Source organism: Mya arenaria, chromosome 17 (assembly GCF_026914265.1).
Source record: "Mya arenaria isolate MELC-2E11 chromosome 17, ASM2691426v1".
Lineage (NCBI taxonomy): Eukaryota > Metazoa > Mollusca > Bivalvia > Myida > Myidae > Mya > Mya arenaria.
Genome location: NC_069138.1, coordinates 41,403,456 through 41,420,881, shown reverse-complemented (window position 1 = coordinate 41,420,881; position 17,426 = coordinate 41,403,456). Strand labels below are relative to the sequence as shown.

The following is a 17,426-nucleotide window of genomic DNA, read 5'->3' as shown; positions in this document are numbered from 1 at the left end:
TGTAAATTGTGCTGTCATCTCGAAGGTCAAGGTCACAGTTAGGGGTCAATATTGCCTGTAACTATTACCGGAATGTCGATAACAATTCAAGGAATCGCAGCGTGCGATGCATAGCTGGTTATAGGCCCAGCCTTACCGACTCCGAATGAATTTCTTATCATGGAAAGGTGTGTACAATCTATTCACTCAGCTCAAAGGTCAATGTCATACTGGGGAGGCTAGTGTCGCTTAATTTGCATTTTATAGAAGCTCTATGTTCCGGTCATAACTATGTTGCTGTTTATTAGATTTCATTAAAAATTCACAAACTTGTATAATATTACCGCATAATATCTAAGTCTCGATGGCAAAGCTCAAGGTCAACTTCAAAGTCAAAATTGCGCACAATCAGCAGTGTTTCATTTCTCGCCAGATCTTGGTAGCTTATATAATATTTCAGTCAAACTGAAGAACATAAGTGTAGAGTACCATTGGAGGATATGGTCTGAGTAAAATTATAGCTCCCATTTCAAAGGTCAAGGTAAAACTTGAAATACAGTGTTGCCCAATAATGAGTTCATAGCAATATTTTTTGTCACAGCTACAGCCTTATAGCAGGGATTTCGGTCAAACCTGTATTCAAAATTTATTTTATTTACATATTTTATTATCCATCTTCATTCTTGGCTTAATTTTCGGAATTAAGGCGACTGTCTGTCATTGACATTATTATATATGTATAAAGTGATCGTACTAAACACGTTATAATGGTGTGTTTTTCTTCCAAATTTTATTAAACGTTATCAATTCAAAACATTGGCAATACGTAGAGTCAAAAACACTAAAAATTAATAAATGTCGCTTCGTTCTCCCCTTGTTACTCTACTTATCTCAGTGACGTCATCTTTAGCTGCGCTCTTGTTATGAGAACGCCATATCTTTGCAGAATCTCTGACGATATCATTGACACCTAACTGGCCATCTGCGACGTCACTTGATGGGTTTTCATTATCATTTTTAGCATGCGCTGACCCATTTTTCTTCGCTCGGAAAATCCTGGGTTTACCACTGCCATTTCTGCTTTCCAGCGAGGTATATCCAGTGAATTTATAAACCGCTTTCGGGTTGCATTTAATTGACGTCAAAATATGCCCAAGTTTCTCAAGCGCCCTTCCTTGCTTTGTCTTAGAAATATGGTAGGTATCCAGCAGATTTTGACGTGGCAGGTAAAAGCAAGGCAAGAAATTGTGTTTGAGCCCCTCACAGAGAGTCTGCATAGTGGTGAACATCCATTGGTCTTTGGTGCGCATGACATCAATGTGTTTCTGGGAGACAGAGAAGAGCGTGCTCACGAGGATGTCGTTGTTAAGGACGCTCAGCTCCGGGTTCTCCTCGCGCAGCAGGCTGACGAGCACGAGCACGTGACGGAAATCGAGGCCCCGGCAGTACTTGTCGATAATGGCGTACACGTGATACTCGGTGAAGCTCAGATTCATTTTCCATGATAGGCCGTCCTTGGGCATACAGCGAGTGATGGGGCTGTTGTTCTGTTCAATCTGTAACAAAAAGGCTCATTTTATCCGAAAAACAACGGTGACAAATTGACTGCAATAGTTCTTTTAGTTTTCTGAACTTTAAACAGTGTTTTGCTTTACATGCAAGACCAAAATCCCATCTGACCTTTGGGTCGAGGAAAGCGACGTGCTTTCCGTTTTCCATGTCCTCGTGCACTAGTTGCCGGAAGCGCTTCTGGCCCTGGATGTAGCCCCCGAAACACGGGATAGGGGCCGCCAACTTGAGGGACGTGGGCAGCCTGTCCATCACGTATACTGGGTAGATGTTGATTGATAACACGCTGGAAACAACAGGGCTCAGTGTTGTGATATCGGCAGGCATAGAGAATTATACATGTGTTATTAAAACAATTACAATTACACATCAAAAACATTAAAAGGACGGTATTGTCAACAGTTACTCATGTCAGTGAATAAATTCATATTTATATTTTCTTTTACATTGAAACTGGTATTTTACGCAGTGTACTTAAAAACTGTTTAGCCATGCATGTTAAGGGTTCAATGTTAGAACTGAAACGTATTCAATTATCAATAAGCCATTTTCAAAGACCTGCAGCCACTGATTATTAGTGGCGGTGAACCTACGCGTAGATATACATGTAACTGAAATGTTAATGTAGCTGGTATGCCATACGACTACCCACCACACGTGCAGCTGTTCACCGTTGAACTCGGTGACGGTAGCGTTTAACGTCGCCGTGCCGTCATCCCCCACCGCGCACGCCAGTTTGTCAACGTTATGGTTCTCCGACAACACAACCGGAACCGTGTCCGCCAAGCCTGCAACACGCATGCGGAGTTATGAGAAACAAGAGAATATTTATTTATAGAGAGAGAGATCAGGGTCTGATTTCACGAAGAAAACCTAAGTCACACAACAAAGCAAAGACTTCGGTCGCCTGATTAAACTTAATACTGTCTAATCGGATTAAATTTTTCCCAAGTTTTACGTGAAACTGATTCCAGATGACTGGTTTTACGAAAGTAATATTTCCCTCTTACAAGTACATACATTGAGCATTGCATTATTGACAAACATTATCCTAGGAACGATTTCGGGCCCTGGACACATTTTCAACAGTATTATTGCACTGTTTCAAATCCTTCCTATGTACAAAGTTCTATAGGATTCTTGATAAATTGCTCCCTGTTTTACAACTTTTTATTCGAGTTATCTTATTTACAGCTCGTACAGATTTTGCAATGCCCCCTGTTTTATAACTCATTGTTCAACTTATGCTATATACAGCTGACCCACACAGCTCATAACTCTTTGCTCCACTTATCATAAATCCATCTGGCTCTTAGAAGTGCCCCCTGATTCAAAACTCTGCTTCACTTATCGTGGTTCCAGCTGGCTCATACTTTGAAATGCGCCCTGTTTCACAACTCCTTGCTCAATATATCTTATTTCCAGCTGGCTCATACTATGAAATGCCCCCTGTTTCACAATTCCTTGCTCAATATATTTTATTTCCAGCTGGCTCATACTTTGAAATGGCCCCTTTTTCACAACTAGTTGCTTAACTTATCTTATTTCAAGCTGGCTGCCATCTTTTTCACAACTCTGATCCACTTTTCGTAATTTCATCTGTCTCAGACTTTGAAGTCATTTTCTTGTCATCAGTTTCCAAAATTTGAATTAGAAATACGAATTTCACATTCATGGTCTCAGTAAAGTTAAAGCCGTTTTACCTTTGTTGAACCACTTGAGAATGGCCCTTGGCCCCAGACAGCCGCTTACGTCAATGAAGTCCTCCCATTGGCTGGCTACCAGATTCCGCTCCTGGCGTGATAGATTATCGTTTAGCTGAATGAGGCACCGATGCTGGGCCATCTCGTCAAGGGGCCGCTGGACAACCTGGTTAAGAAAAGTTCCTTAAACACCATTTTTAAAGGTGCATATGTTTTTGATAAGTCATTGAATGTTAACTTTTAGCTGGATAAGCCATCTCGTCAAGGGAGACAATAATAATGAAATAATGAAACAAAATTATTTAAAAACTCATCCAGCCTCATCGGTCGTACGAGCGGTCATGATCACTCATGAAACCCATCTTGTCTCATGCGAGTCGTACGAGTGACTATAAACTCACACGAAAACTATGAAGCCTTATTGGTCGTACGAGCGGCCATGAACTCACCTGAAATCCATCAAGCCTCATGGGTCGTACGAGCGGCACCATACACTCATACGCGTCCTTGGCAAGTGACCTTAGCGGCACCGTGTTCACTCCACCGTCACTTCCTGCCGGAATGTATGTCTTCCACTCCGGGTTCAGCGCATGCGCAAAGCCTGTTATCTGTTTTACTAAGCTATTGGCTGCCTGTAAAAAAAAATCAACAGCAATAACACAATATTATCTGTATTTGGTTTATTTCTAGCTTCGTTTATATTTATACGCCATGTTACATCGTTCATTCGTTATTTCTATCGTTCATCCATTCGTTGGTCGTTCGTTCGGTCGGTCGGTCGGTCGGTCAATTAATCGATCACTCATTCAATAACTCAATCAATAAATCAATCAATTAATCAAGCGATCAATCAAGCAATCAATCAATGATTCGCTCATTCGCTCAATCATCCAAACCCCGTTCACTCAAACTCACCCACCAACTCACGCACCGACCTATTTAATCCCCTACCGGCCCATCCACTAACTAAATTCCCCATCGACTCACTCACTCATTTGTTTACCCACACACTAACTCACTGACGCATTCGCTCACTCACCGACTCACTCGCTCACTCACTTGCCCACTCACTCACTCATTTAGCTACCTTGCATGCGTTTTCCTGTTGTTTACGCTGTGCCTTCATCATAAGTATTCGCCTCAGACAGTCGTCCAAGGTGGTGACATCCTGGGCGTTCTTGTCCCGCATTTCCTGTAGCAGCTTCTGCTGCACCAGGGCCGTCTTGAAGCTTGACCAGCGGTCATCCCGCTCACTGGACATAGCTTAACTTTGTCTTAAATCCCTTCACGTATAAAGGGTATTTAAGTGAGTGCATGGTCATATTAAGTCAGAAAAGAAACGAAGAATGAAATACACGTGTACTATGTTCTTGCTGATGAGGACAAGGAAATGTCCATGGACATGGAAAGTGGCATTGTCACCATTTATATTTATGTATATTTTAATTATATCAAGGTTTGTAAATCAGTCGAACATTTTTAGCTTGCTACAAAGAAACCAACTGAGTCACATTTAGTAAATTCTGAAAACTAATGTTTACATAAATAAATAAAGGGATTTAGAAATAAAGGTTGTTTTGTTTCAAATGCCATAAAGATGGGTAAAATGCATTTCTATAACTTCCGTCATATTTACTAACGTATGGTACCAGCAATTTCTGATCATTTATAATTAATTAATTATGTATTTCGAAACTCATTGGTTCGCTAGTCTCTAAGACAAATATAACTTGAATCTGTACATTGAAATATATATTTGTTTAAAACAAAGAGGCTTATATAACTAAATTTATTCATATTCCGATCAAAAATAATCTTTAATTAAGTTATTAGTTCTCAAACCATTCATGTCGCTTCAAAATTAAATTGACATTAAAACGTAAATAATCAAACTTACCTTAAGTTAACATATCCATAAATACTCAATCACACTTTTCTAATAATTACTAGCGAAACAAAATATTTATTTGTATTGATCATTGAAGAGATTTAAGGCTAGAGAGCTGGTTTTATTTTGTTTTTAAGCTTTAAATCGAGATAATCTGGCTTACAGCGTATTTAAATGAACGTTTTTAAGTAGCATGTTATAGTTGTTAAAAGAACACAACTTTTTCATTAACATAAAACAGAAAAATAAGTATTTCGGTAATACGGTAGCATAATTAGCTGAAGTCACGTAAGTACTGAAGATAGTTGGAGTCGACGTTTCACACATATTTTAATAACTTTCTGTGACTGTACTAGTAGTATACATGTAGTTCTTGTAATACAGTCCGTATAGCGATTGAATACAAATATTGTTTTTTCATTAACGGCCTGATTGGATCTTCCTATGCCAGCAATAAGATTGTTTCGGTTATCCATGAATCGATGATTACAAAATCATTTCATTTAAATCATGATACACTTTGACTGGGGTTTCATAAAAAAATAACAAAGGTGGAATGATTTATTTTATCTAAAATCGGTACATCAATGTAACTCTTTCTATTTCTTTTTCACCTAAATTTACAAATCGGATAGATTAATCATATCTAATCAGTCATAACTCATAATCATGTCAGCGTATCGTTGATTGATCAGGTATTTGATATTGGTCTTAATTGATCCGAAATCGGCTTTTTTCTGAACATTACAGCTCTCTTATTCTATAAAGTGAATACGCCAATGTACATACATGCCATCCAGTGACCTAACATGTATAGAATACATATATGTGAGGCAGTGGCGTAGCTACATATAGGCCTTGTAGGCCTAGGCCTACAACTTTTTAGTGTTTTTAACTAAAAGTTGTTGTTTATTGAAACTACGTACAGTGTGTATTGCTTGATTTTATTGTTTTATTGATAATCATTGCAAATATAATTAAGTGTGTGTCACTGACATATAGAAGTCCCCAAACTCACATAGAACCATCGGGCGTACAAGTGTTTTAGGCCTAGCTACGCTCCTGTGAGGTCAACAGTTTTATTGAAATCCCACACATACTAACAAGTGTTGGTATATTATACGATACGATATGTTTATTTTATAAAACATTATACAATGTTCATAGCATGTAAACAAATAAATCAATGAATGGAAAAAGTAAACATTTTATTATTATTATAAATTATAATTGTTTATTATTAGACTTACTTTCTGGAGCTTATGGTTGGAATGTTATAACATCCTATTATAGTAAGTATGCGTGTGTAAAAAAAATGAATCAAAAATCTGCATGAGTGTAACAATTGTCTTCTGCATTGTTCAATACAAATAATGCGATTTCTAAATCAATTCACATCAGCCTCTCTTATCTGGTTAGCAAAGAAAATATTAATCCCACAATGATTTAATTGCATTGACCTCTCTGTGTGACCTTGATGCATTAAGCTGACAGTATGAAGGTAATGTGACCTTGACATTTGAGTTGACAGAACGAAAGTTATGCCAGGGTGATCTTCAATCATATGATTTGTTTTATCAAAATTCCATTAATAGTGACATGTCACGGCTGATAATCAAACTATTGCTATGAAATCTTAATTGGCTGCACTGACCTTTAAGTGTGACCATGACATCGAAAATGAGAGCACGAGCTTGAAATGTGACGCATCGGTCCAATCGGATTTTTTTAACAGACACGCTTTCTTTTTTTATAAAAAATACAATGGAAAAGTATGAAATCGAAGCATGATCAGGAAAATTCATCTTACACGACACAAAAAAGATCTGAAATAATATCGAAATGTCTTGAAGCGGGGCTACTATAGTTATGAAACTATGAACACAGTTTGAGTACACGAAAACTATCAGTTACACGTATCTCATTCACTTTCTACACTTTATCCCACAGTTTATCTCCCCGGCATGGCCGGTAGACTTTTGCCGATATAGTAGGCGGCGGGGTTGTCCGGTTTCACGTGCTCGTTACATCCGGCCTCCGTGCAACAGAAACTACACGTCATTGCCATGTTGGGAGCGCCGGAAGGGGAGTCATCCATGTTGGCGAGACACTCTGACCGTCCGGCCGTCTTCGTCCACCATAAGTCCTCGCACGTCGCCTTCGGCGCGCACCTACCATGGAGAGGATGGGATTGAAAAACGACGAAAAGGGAGATTATAAATTCATCTTACAAGGTCGATGATACCTGCGGTTTTATAATCTCACTTATAAACCCAACACTAATATGCCATGTGAGTCACCATCTTAGAAACTGAAAAGTTTAAGGTACAGTCTTATCACATTTCACCAAAAGAAATAAAACAAAAAGTGTTCATATACTATTTTAATGCATATACGTTTTAAATACAAGTATTTTCGTTTGAGTTTGTTTTGTCTGTTTTTTAAGCTGCACTCTCACAGACTGAATGTTTTGAAAACCTTTTTTTTATTTTTTGTCTTGAATCGCGCCAATTTTTGCGAAAATCCATGGAAACCATTTATATAAGACTGCTGACAAAAATGGTTTTATATTTAAGTTCCAAATCTGATGTTTTATCATGCATTTTTCTTAAACCGTCAGTAAGCCGTAAAACATTAATTTTCGAATGGAAATATGAAAATCTACGATCTGATTTTTTGTCAGCAATCTTATATCATTGGTTGGCAGATATTTATGCAAAAATTTGCTCTTTCCAAGACAAAAAAAAATAAAAAAAAGTTGTAAAAATGATATATCTGTGAGAGAGCGGCTTTAATTTCAATACCAAGATAAGTGTGTTGTTTGTGTTGTAAGTTTACTTGTTTACCCTTTTGTGAAGATCTTGGACCCATCTGCCTTCTGTTCGACGGTGGTTAAGCACTGCTGCTGGTCAGTACTGCATGACGTCAGCGATTGTGTCGTGCAGGTGACGTCACTGCACGTGTAACACTGGAATGCTGAAATGACACGTGACGATAAAACTCTTTTAGCTGTAAAAGTGTTAAACCATTTGGTTATAGCATATGAAGTAGCTATTATAAATGCTGCATTAGATTTGTATACATTTAAGTCTGAAAAATCGACGACTTTTTGACTATATATTCAAAAAAAGATATCCATAAGAATCCTGCAAAACAAACACTTGTTTGTTCCCAATTTCTTAAGCAGAAACTTTATTTGATGTACGAAAATGATTCTTATGAATGAAATTCGTTGGTTTTGGTTGGCATACAGTTTTCTAATAGGTTAAAAAAAGCAAAATATGCAAAACGAACACATATAAAAAATATCCAATATATTTCAAATCATTATACATATAACATCCACAGATCGAGGTTAAACAAACTGATTATTTATGCATTCAAATTTAAACAACACTTAAACAACACTTAATAGCAGGAGTAACACACGTCACAAAACAATTAAAGCTAGTCTGACTGGTTCCGTTGAGGTAGTTCTGTGGCAGTAGGAGGCAAATATTGTATAATCAAATACTGATACTTGTTAGACATGAAAATATAAATAACAAGAAGAAAGGTTCAAGATTAAGGTCCTACTACTGTGCATATTGTCAATAAAATTGTAAGAGCAATGCTTATGAACGACAAGAACGCATTCGGGGATATTTGACGAGTTTGTATTGAGCAAAATGTCATAATAAAACATAAATCTTTGTTTTCATCTCGTTTCTAGTTCTTGCAGTTTCTATTCTTGGTGAGGTCACACTGACAGACGCCGGCAACGTCATAATAGCCGAACGGCTCGTTACATAGACACTGTTTGATTCGCTTTCCGGTTCCAGGGACCAGCTGACACTTGAGACGCGGCCAGTCCGTGCAGTTGATTGCACCGCGGTTGGAGGCCGGCCGTCCGCCATCGCCGTCACATGGAGAGCCAAACGTCGCTCGAACTGGGAGAGGAAACGGAAGTGGTTACAGGGGAATGTGCGTCAGCGCTGAATGGGGACTAGTTCAATTGAAACGCAAAACAGTGTTCAATCTTACTTGTAAATTAGAAATATGAAAGCTGTTTGAATAAGAACAAATCAAATTATCAATAAGCTTTCATAAATAATTCATCCTGCATTTAAATTTAATTGAAAATGTAGAAAAAGCTTACCCGATAAACATCTTGTGCACCGGTTAAAAGTAGCGCGTTTGATTGAATTTGCCCCCATTCGTTTTTGTACACGTCAATATTATTTCAGACAATCATGCTTGAGTTTTGAATGCAAATTACCGTAAAACATAGATCAACATTTTTAAAAGTGTTAGTTTATTATATTTTAGATATATTTGTACTAGAAGTGTTTCAATTTTACGTTTTAAAGTGATTTCAAGTGGTTGATCTTTTCCCGCGTTATTGTGACGTCATTTGAAAAAAAGTTTCCGGTTATAGTCGGGTCGTTCTATTTACAGAATGGGTAAAACTGATTACTGAAAGGTTTTCTTAAATGAAATGAAGTGTTTTTTTAACGTTTCTTGAATAAAATAATGGACTATTGCTGTAAATATAAGGAATGAATTGCGGGGTTGATGTCATTATCGGGGTATGAACGCAATTGGGTTGGTCAATGTGTGTGGAGTCCGATAATGACATCAACCCCGCAATTCATTCCTTAATAGGTCTTTGGTCCATTGTATCTAGATTTTTGTTCCCCTGTGTGTATTATTGTGTTTTCCTGTGTGCAGGTCTATGGTCCATTATGTGTAGGTCTATGTTCTCCTGTACATAGGTCTTTATTCCCCTAGCTGTGTGTAGGGATTTATTCCCATGTGTGTAGGTCTATGTTTCCCTGTGTATAGGTCTTTATTCCCATAGCTGTGTGTAGGTATAAAGACGACTACTATCTCCGTTTTTTAAACAAAATTCAAAGTGTTCACACTTACGTGGTACTGTGGTGCCCTGTGTTGAAGTTGTGGTTGTCTTCGTCACAGTTGTTGTTGGCGCTTTTGTAGTTGTAGTCGTCGTCGGCTTCGTTGTTGTTGTCGAAGCTTTTGTCGTTGTTGTCGTCGGTTTCGCTGTTGTCGTTGTTGTAGTCGTTGGTTTCGCTGTTGTCGTTGTTGTAGTTGTCGGTTTCGCTGTTGTCGTTGTTGTAGTCGTCGGTTTTGGGGTTGTCGTTGTTGTCGTCGGTTTTGGGGTTGTCGTTGTTGTTGTCGTCGGTTTTGGGGTTGTCGTTGTTGTTATCGTCGGCACTTTTGTCGTTGTTGGCATTGTTGTCGGCTTTGTAGTAATAGCCCGTGTGGTAGATGGTTTCATTGAGCTTGTGGTAGGTCTGGGCGTAGAGGATGCGGTGACTGGTGGAAGTGTAGGGGACTGTGTGGCGGGCTTTGCTGTCACTGGAGCCTGTGTGGACGTAGGCTTCGGAGCGATGGTGGTGGTTGCTGCTTTCTGGGTCCTATAAGAAGGCGAGCATTAAATAAATGGCCAAGTGAAAGCTGTTGACTTACACTCCAGTTTGTAAAAGAGGCAGTATAAATTATTTGAAGGAAATCATAGCTGCCATAATGTCTAAACGTTATCATAAAGGGGCATTATTTGACTTATTGATATTACGCATAGAGTGAAATATTTCAGTTTAATCTTATAATTATTATTCCTTTTGATTATTCTACATAAAAATAACAGTAAGATACAGTCAAACCCCGTTGGCTCGAACTCGTTAGCTCGATCTGGATGTAAAGGACCGATTTCTATTTACTGAAGGTAAGCACTCCCGCTTGGCTCGAATTTCCCAAGGCTCCATGTATTTTCGCCAGTCCTTGGGAGTTCGAGCCCACGGGGTTCGGTTGTATATGGAAACTGCACACAACTTACGGCACGGTGGACATTGGTGGCAACTGATGGCCGATATAGTAGGATCCCGGGTCACGTGGCTTGGTGTGCTCGTTACACAGTGGGTGGACACAGCAGAAGCTGCACGTCATCGGCGTGTTAGCGGGACCGGAAGCGACGTCGTTCATCCCCGACAGACACTCGGTCCGCCCAGCCGTCTTTAGCCACCACTGATTGTTGCACATCGGTTCCTTCACACACCTGCAGGCAGGAATAAATGTACGTCACTATTAAAGCAAATTATGAATTTCTATTTGTCTCCTGAAATATTATAGACAGACTGATGCATGCGTTGTACTTCTTGCTTATAATTAATCACCGTTACTCAGTTTGGATAAGGAAAACGCTGCACAGAAATGCACATGCCGGAACTGAAACGTGGTGCCTACCCCTTGGTAAATATCCGAGAACCGTCTGACTTCTGTTGCACGGTGGTAAGGCAAAACTGCGCGTCCTGATCACACGTGACAGCCGTCTGGTTCTGACACGTGCTGTCTATACACGTGTAACACTGGAACGCTGAGGGAAAATGGCGGGAAATGTGAAACAGAATGTACTCTGCGCACTTAACAGATCGCGTAGACCAAATATATCTAGGGCAAATCATCGCGCATATAGAGGATTCCGCAGAATGTGTTTACTTTCTTCGAAGCCGTTATGCACCTGTCAATTGTAACCACGCCCCCACCCAGGTCCGAAGAATATCGGGGTCTTTGACTTTCGGTCCAGCCAAGCCCAGGTAAATTCTCCACATTGCGGAGACGAACTGTTGTGGTAAACCCCCCGCCAAATACCCCCTCATCCCAGGAACCCTAAGTAAGGACCATAAGGATATTTTGGTGCGCAGACCAAATCACCGCATTCAACCGGCACTGCGGGCCAACTGAAAGGTAAAAACACGGACCATTTCCCCCGAAATCCCCGGTATACCTCCGGACATGGGAGGGGGAGGGGCGTGGTTACAATCGACTGGTACATTAGTGTGGATCATGGTCATTTACGTCGCGTGCATGTTTGGATGCTCATGAAGACACTATTAATGTCAACTTACATGGGGCTGTTGTCTTCATGACCGTGGTGGTAGTTTTAGGGACGGTTGTTGTTGTTGTAGTTGTAGCAGTGCTAGTGCTTGCTGTTGTTGTGGCTGTTGCTGTTGTGGCTGTGGTCTGCGTGGTACTAGGCGTAGTGGGTGCGGCTGTACTGGCGGTGGTAGCGGTTGGCTGTTGTTTGGTGGTCGACTTTTTGGCGGTTATGGGCGCCTGGGTGGTGGGCGGATTTGTCTTCATCCCGGCCGTCGGCGCTAATGTGGTAGCTGCTGCTATTGGTTTGCCTGTAAAATAACTATAATAATTATAAACAACAACCGTGTTGCCATTTTCAGTTATTCATAAAACCGTCATCCAGCGGTTGTTGTGAAAAATTGACAGCTATGTGTTACGTGAATATGTTGAAACATTTTTAGGACGTCCAATTCGTTGCCCGTTATGATACTACTGCTTTTAATTGCAGATCAATTATTTGGTATTTTATAAAATTATGAGCCACATCTTGAAAAATTAGCTGTTAGTATATATAAACTAGAATATAAATCACTTGCTTGTCGTTTTCGCTTGAGCTCCAGTCACCCTTTCCTTCGACTCGCTAGAACTGTCGCCGCCACCCGACTTCTGCTGGTTTCTCCCGATGTGGATTTTAACGTCGATATCATAGGACATACCGACATGATTCATGCAGCAAGGGCTTCCACCGTGAACATGGCAGGATCCGCCATTGTTCCCGCCAGTCCCTCCGTTCCCGCCAAGTTCCTCGCTGGAGCTATCGCCTCCATTTCCGCCGCCTGGCTTGCTCGTTGAAGGCGGGTTGGTCGGTTTATTTGGTGGGTTTGATGCAGGTGGGTTCGGCGGGTTGGTTGCGGGCGGGTTTGGCGGGTTGGTTGCAGGCGGGTTTGGCGGGTTGGTTGCAGGCGGGTTAGTTGCTGGTGGGTTTGGGGGTCGCGTGGCGGGAACCTTGGCTGGAGTAGTCACTGGAGGTCTTGGTTGTCTGGTTGTTGGTTTTGTACTTCCACCTGGTCTAGGTTTAGTAGTACCACCTGGCCTAGGTTTTGTCGTTCCGCCAGGCCTACTTGGCTTTGGCTTCGTAGTTCCGCCTGGCCGTCCCGGTGTAGGCTTTGTAGTTCCGCCTGGCCGTCCCGGCTTAGGCTTTGTAGTTCCGCCTGGCCGTCCCGGTGTAGGTTTTGTAGTTCCGCCTGGCCTTCCCGGCTTAGGCTTTGTAGTTCCGCCTGGCCGTCCCGGTGTAGGCTTTGTAGTTCCGCCTGGCCTTCCCGGTTTAGGCTTAGTAGTTCCGCCTGGCCGTCCCGGAGTAGGTTTTGTTGTTCCGCCAGGCCGTCCCGGTTTAGGCTTTGTTGTTCCGCCGGGCCGTCCCGGTTTAGGCTTTGTAGTTCCGCCCGGCCTTCCCGGCTTAGGTTGTGTAGTTCCGCCGGGCCTTGGTGGATTGTTGCAAATGTTACAATCGTCATCTTGTTCGCCTGCAAGAACATAGCAATATGGTTGAATTTAAGAGACACACAATCTCTCATGATCCAATATACTTACACCTGTTGGTATGCTAATAGTTAGTCAAATCATGAACTATTAACTTACCTTCAATTTCACTGGCTTCGTCATAGGCGGCGAGGAAGTTGGGCGGCAGGCGGTTGTTGCAGTCATTTCCACTGCAACAGAAGGAGCACTTGCCCTCAAACCCGTAGGAGGCCGGGAGGTCCCAGTAACACTCGTCCGCGTTGTTCTCTTCTGAGTTGGCACAAAGCTGTGGACATAAACAGGAGAATATGGACCGGAATAGGAGAACGTGGAGCTACGCAGTTTTATCAATCGCCCAAGAATGAAATGCCTTTTCGAAGTAAAAAAAAATCATGTGTGCGTTATATGATAGTAGGATATGGTCGAACACAATGTGCTTGATATGTTTTACGACATGGTCATAGTTCAATGTTAGGCTACTGGGCGTGGCCTTGAAGTGTCCGTTGTATGGTTAGGAAACTCATTCAAAATACATGAAATCAAAATTGCTTTCTAGTACGTTCACAATGTTGCTTTTATACAAGATACAATCATTAAAGACAAACATGAATTTAAGCTAAGACACATCATTATATAGTGACCTCTCACATCTAACTGAATTTTAATTGTTCGTAGCCACCCAAAGTGCTGGTCAACGTGGAATGTGTTTGACCATTTGACCCAGACAACCGAGCAATTATTTCACATTTCCTGTCTTGACGACATCCTCCTAAATCCCGCCATCACAGTAGTGTATCGGGGGCATCCGTAGCTGATTAACTAACAGATTCCATAAATATTAAAATAAACAAGTGAATCACTACGTCCAAGAAATAGTGTTGACAAAGGCCAAAACTCGTCAAATTTAAAGAACAATGCCTTAGTGGGTTAAAATCAAACGTATATACACAAAACGTACAGTCACGGCGACGTCACTGGTGGCAGCGACAATGCATGATATGACAGAGTCGTAGGATGTTTATCGTCCGTGTTTGTATTTGTATATAAATACGATGGAAATATATAAAAGCAAAACAGAGGAACTTACTGTAAGCCTTGCGCATGCGCGGGTCACCCAGACATCGTCCTCTGTGTATGAGATCTGTGTAATGCATGACCCCTGAAAATATATGGGGACATATATAATACATTGATTCTTTAACAGGGAAAAAACAAATACAAACCGTTAAAAAATATTAAATGGTTTAAGTGACCGAACGCTTCTGAAAAATATGCATAAATTATAGCATTATATACCCGTGTCGTCCACCCGATTTACATGGCGAGCTAATGAAACAAACAAAAAACTGAGGAGCAACGATGTAGATGGTGGTGGAGGTGTTAGTAGTTTATACTCCGGGTCCCGGCGTGAGCACATTGAAGGGTCCCAGAGTGACAGTTCAACCATCGCACACCTATCCTGGGCAGAACCAGTACTGGGTGCCTTCACCTCTGCAAGGAACTGACAACTTCTGTACATGCCAGGGGCAGTGGTACAGTGCGAATGGCCGTAGAAAGGATTTCATAACCAATCACAACAGAAGTGACCTGGTCCGCCCGGGAATCGAACCCGGGTTGTCCGATTCAGAGTCCAACGCTCTACCGATTGAGCTAACCGGGCGGTTCGATGTAGATGGGAGATAAAGATTGATTCATATAATATGTCAATTATATGCTGAACTAAGAGAAATTTATATCAAAAGATATGAAAGCTGTTGTTAATAGAAAAAACTTTTCATATGTATTATGAGTAGAAAACATATCCTCTTTTCGCTGTTAATACATCATGTCTTACGACCTATGACTTATTTGTATAACACTGTACGTTATATAATGTGTTATTCATGGACATATTGTCTTATGTATTGAGAAGTAAACTCATATATAATAAACTTATATATAATAAGTTTAAGAAATGAAATGCATTAGGAAGGAGGACAAGTGGTAGGTTACAGAGGAATCTGCACTTACATTACATGTGTTAATGAGTTTAGAAAAAAACACGCGCGAAAAAGATGAATGAAAAGATGGTTGTGAAGGAAATGGCCGCGCGGCGAGAATGGCTAGGCTCAAATGTAGAGGACATGTGGGAATGGTGAAATGAGCGTAAGGACGAATAGCGAGCAAAGATGTGAAAGAGATGGAAACGTGACTGAATGTGAAATTTGGTAGTTATAAAAACATGAAAAAAACACCGAATTTTAAGGAAAATACAGGTCAATAACAGCTTAAATGAGATTTAAGTGTTTTCGCTGTTGTCTTCGCCAATGGTATCTGTCCGGATTCTGGTTGTATCATTCAGAATGCTTCTAACGAAATACCGCCTAACTGACATCAAGTCATTAACTGACTTGTGTTATTCACGGTCTTATTTAGACGAAAGGTTAAGGCGCTCTCCTTCGGAGCGGGAGGTCGATGGTTCGAGACTCAGGCGGGGGTTGTTCTGATATGGCCGGTAACCGACCCAGCAGCTAGTTAAATAGCTTCCTGTCCGGCGACTGGCATATGGGATAGAAATTAGGGTACATATGACTGGTATTTAATTGACAGAGGTTACACAATAATAAACATTGTACTATTCAACGGTCTGCACCAAAATTAAGATGCTATATATTATTTTGTTGCTTTACACACCGATCGGCGCCCGCGCTGCGCCGAGCTTATACTGATTTGATGGTTTAGTAAAGCAAAAACAAACACAACAACTCTTTTACTTAAACTTGCACTCTCACAGATTCAGCTGATTTTGGCATCAATCCCTTTAATTAAGTCATATAAGATCACTCACAATAGAACAGACCTTAATTGTTCGGTAAACTGCCAAAAACCTTTTTATCTGAAAGCGTTAGTAACGCTTTTAGCCATAGAACATAAATTTTCGAACGTTTACATGAAAAACTGCTATCTAAATAGCAGTCTTATGTCACTGTTTTTGTTCAGACATTTACGCAAAAAAATGGCTCATTCCAAGACAAAAATAAATGAAAAAGTTGTCAAAAAGGTCAATCTGTTAGAATGCAGCTTTAAAATCAAAGGCGGCATAGAGGAACAAGAACGTTGAATGAGTTGGGATAATCATAATATTAATATACGATATAAGATAAACGACATACCTGTCTGGGCCCACATGTTTGGGTATGGTTACATCTCTCCCCGAGGGGCAGGTTGTGGCAGGTGAGGCAGGTCTGACTATCTCCGAGCGGGGTCGGGCTGCCACGTGAGCCTGCAAACATCACGTGACTTTTTTGTTACAAGTATGCCAATAAACAAAATAGCTGATTGTTGTATAAAATGTATTTCTAGGTATACAAGTATTTTGAAATAAGCAATAGCGAAACGTACTGACCACAAAATTCGAAAACGGTTACAAAAGAAGAAAAATATCCGAACTTATATATTTCTAACACGCTTGATAATACCTTTGAAATCAGTTACAATTAACAATTATTAAGTAGTAAAAAATATGCAATTATAATTATGACATTGGCATACAAATCTAATGTAACAAACCTAACGCGAAAATCACCAGCACGGATGCTACTGTTGCCAGTAACATCCTGATGTCGTAGAGGAGGAACTGACGGTAACGTATCCGGGCAATATTAATTGTTTACAAATATCTGTATATCACAACTCCATGTATCGTCTCCACCCCCTTGCGTGGCAGAACTGAAACTGAGGATGATTGTACACCAGATAAACCCTGGAGTCAGCCTCTGATAGTGGTCGTTTGGGCAGCGAGAAAACACCCTTATGTGGGAGGGACAGCCGAGCTGCGACGTGACTAAACGTCCACTTTTGTTTATTTTAGGCATATTTGGCGAGCGCTTCAGCGAAGTATATATTTAGCTTCGTAGTACGTATATAGATTTTTA

The 17,426-nt window shown here is 40.7% G+C and overlaps 2 protein-coding genes across 2 annotated transcripts; both read right to left on the bottom strand.

Annotated features, from left to right (window-relative positions):
* Positions 1 to 827: 827 nt before the first annotated feature.
* LOC128223492 (uncharacterized) lies at positions 828 to 5,266 on the bottom strand. Its single transcript, XM_052932772.1, has 7 exons — positions 5,149 to 5,266; positions 4,339 to 4,534; positions 3,701 to 3,883; positions 3,252 to 3,417; positions 2,201 to 2,336; positions 1,660 to 1,834; positions 828 to 1,535 (listed from the first exon to the last, which is right to left on the bottom strand). Exons 2-7 carry the CDS (start codon positions 4,510 to 4,512, stop codon positions 828 to 830), a joined length of 1,542 nt encoding a protein of 513 aa, XP_052788732.1. The 5' UTR covers positions 4,513 to 4,534; positions 5,149 to 5,266.
* A 1,824-nt stretch (positions 5,267 to 7,090) lies between these two features.
* LOC128223491 (mucin-2-like) lies at positions 7,091 to 17,107 on the bottom strand. The gene is made up of 11 exons (XM_052932771.1): positions 17,062 to 17,107; positions 16,665 to 16,774; positions 14,600 to 14,671; positions 13,645 to 13,798; positions 12,591 to 13,517; positions 12,045 to 12,323; positions 11,383 to 11,512; positions 10,976 to 11,194; positions 10,048 to 10,556; positions 7,986 to 8,115; positions 7,091 to 7,310 (listed from the first exon to the last, which is right to left on the bottom strand). Exons 1-11 carry the CDS (start codon positions 17,105 to 17,107, stop codon positions 7,091 to 7,093), a joined length of 2,796 nt encoding a protein of 931 aa, XP_052788731.1.
* Between the last annotated feature and the right edge of the window lie 319 nt (positions 17,108 to 17,426).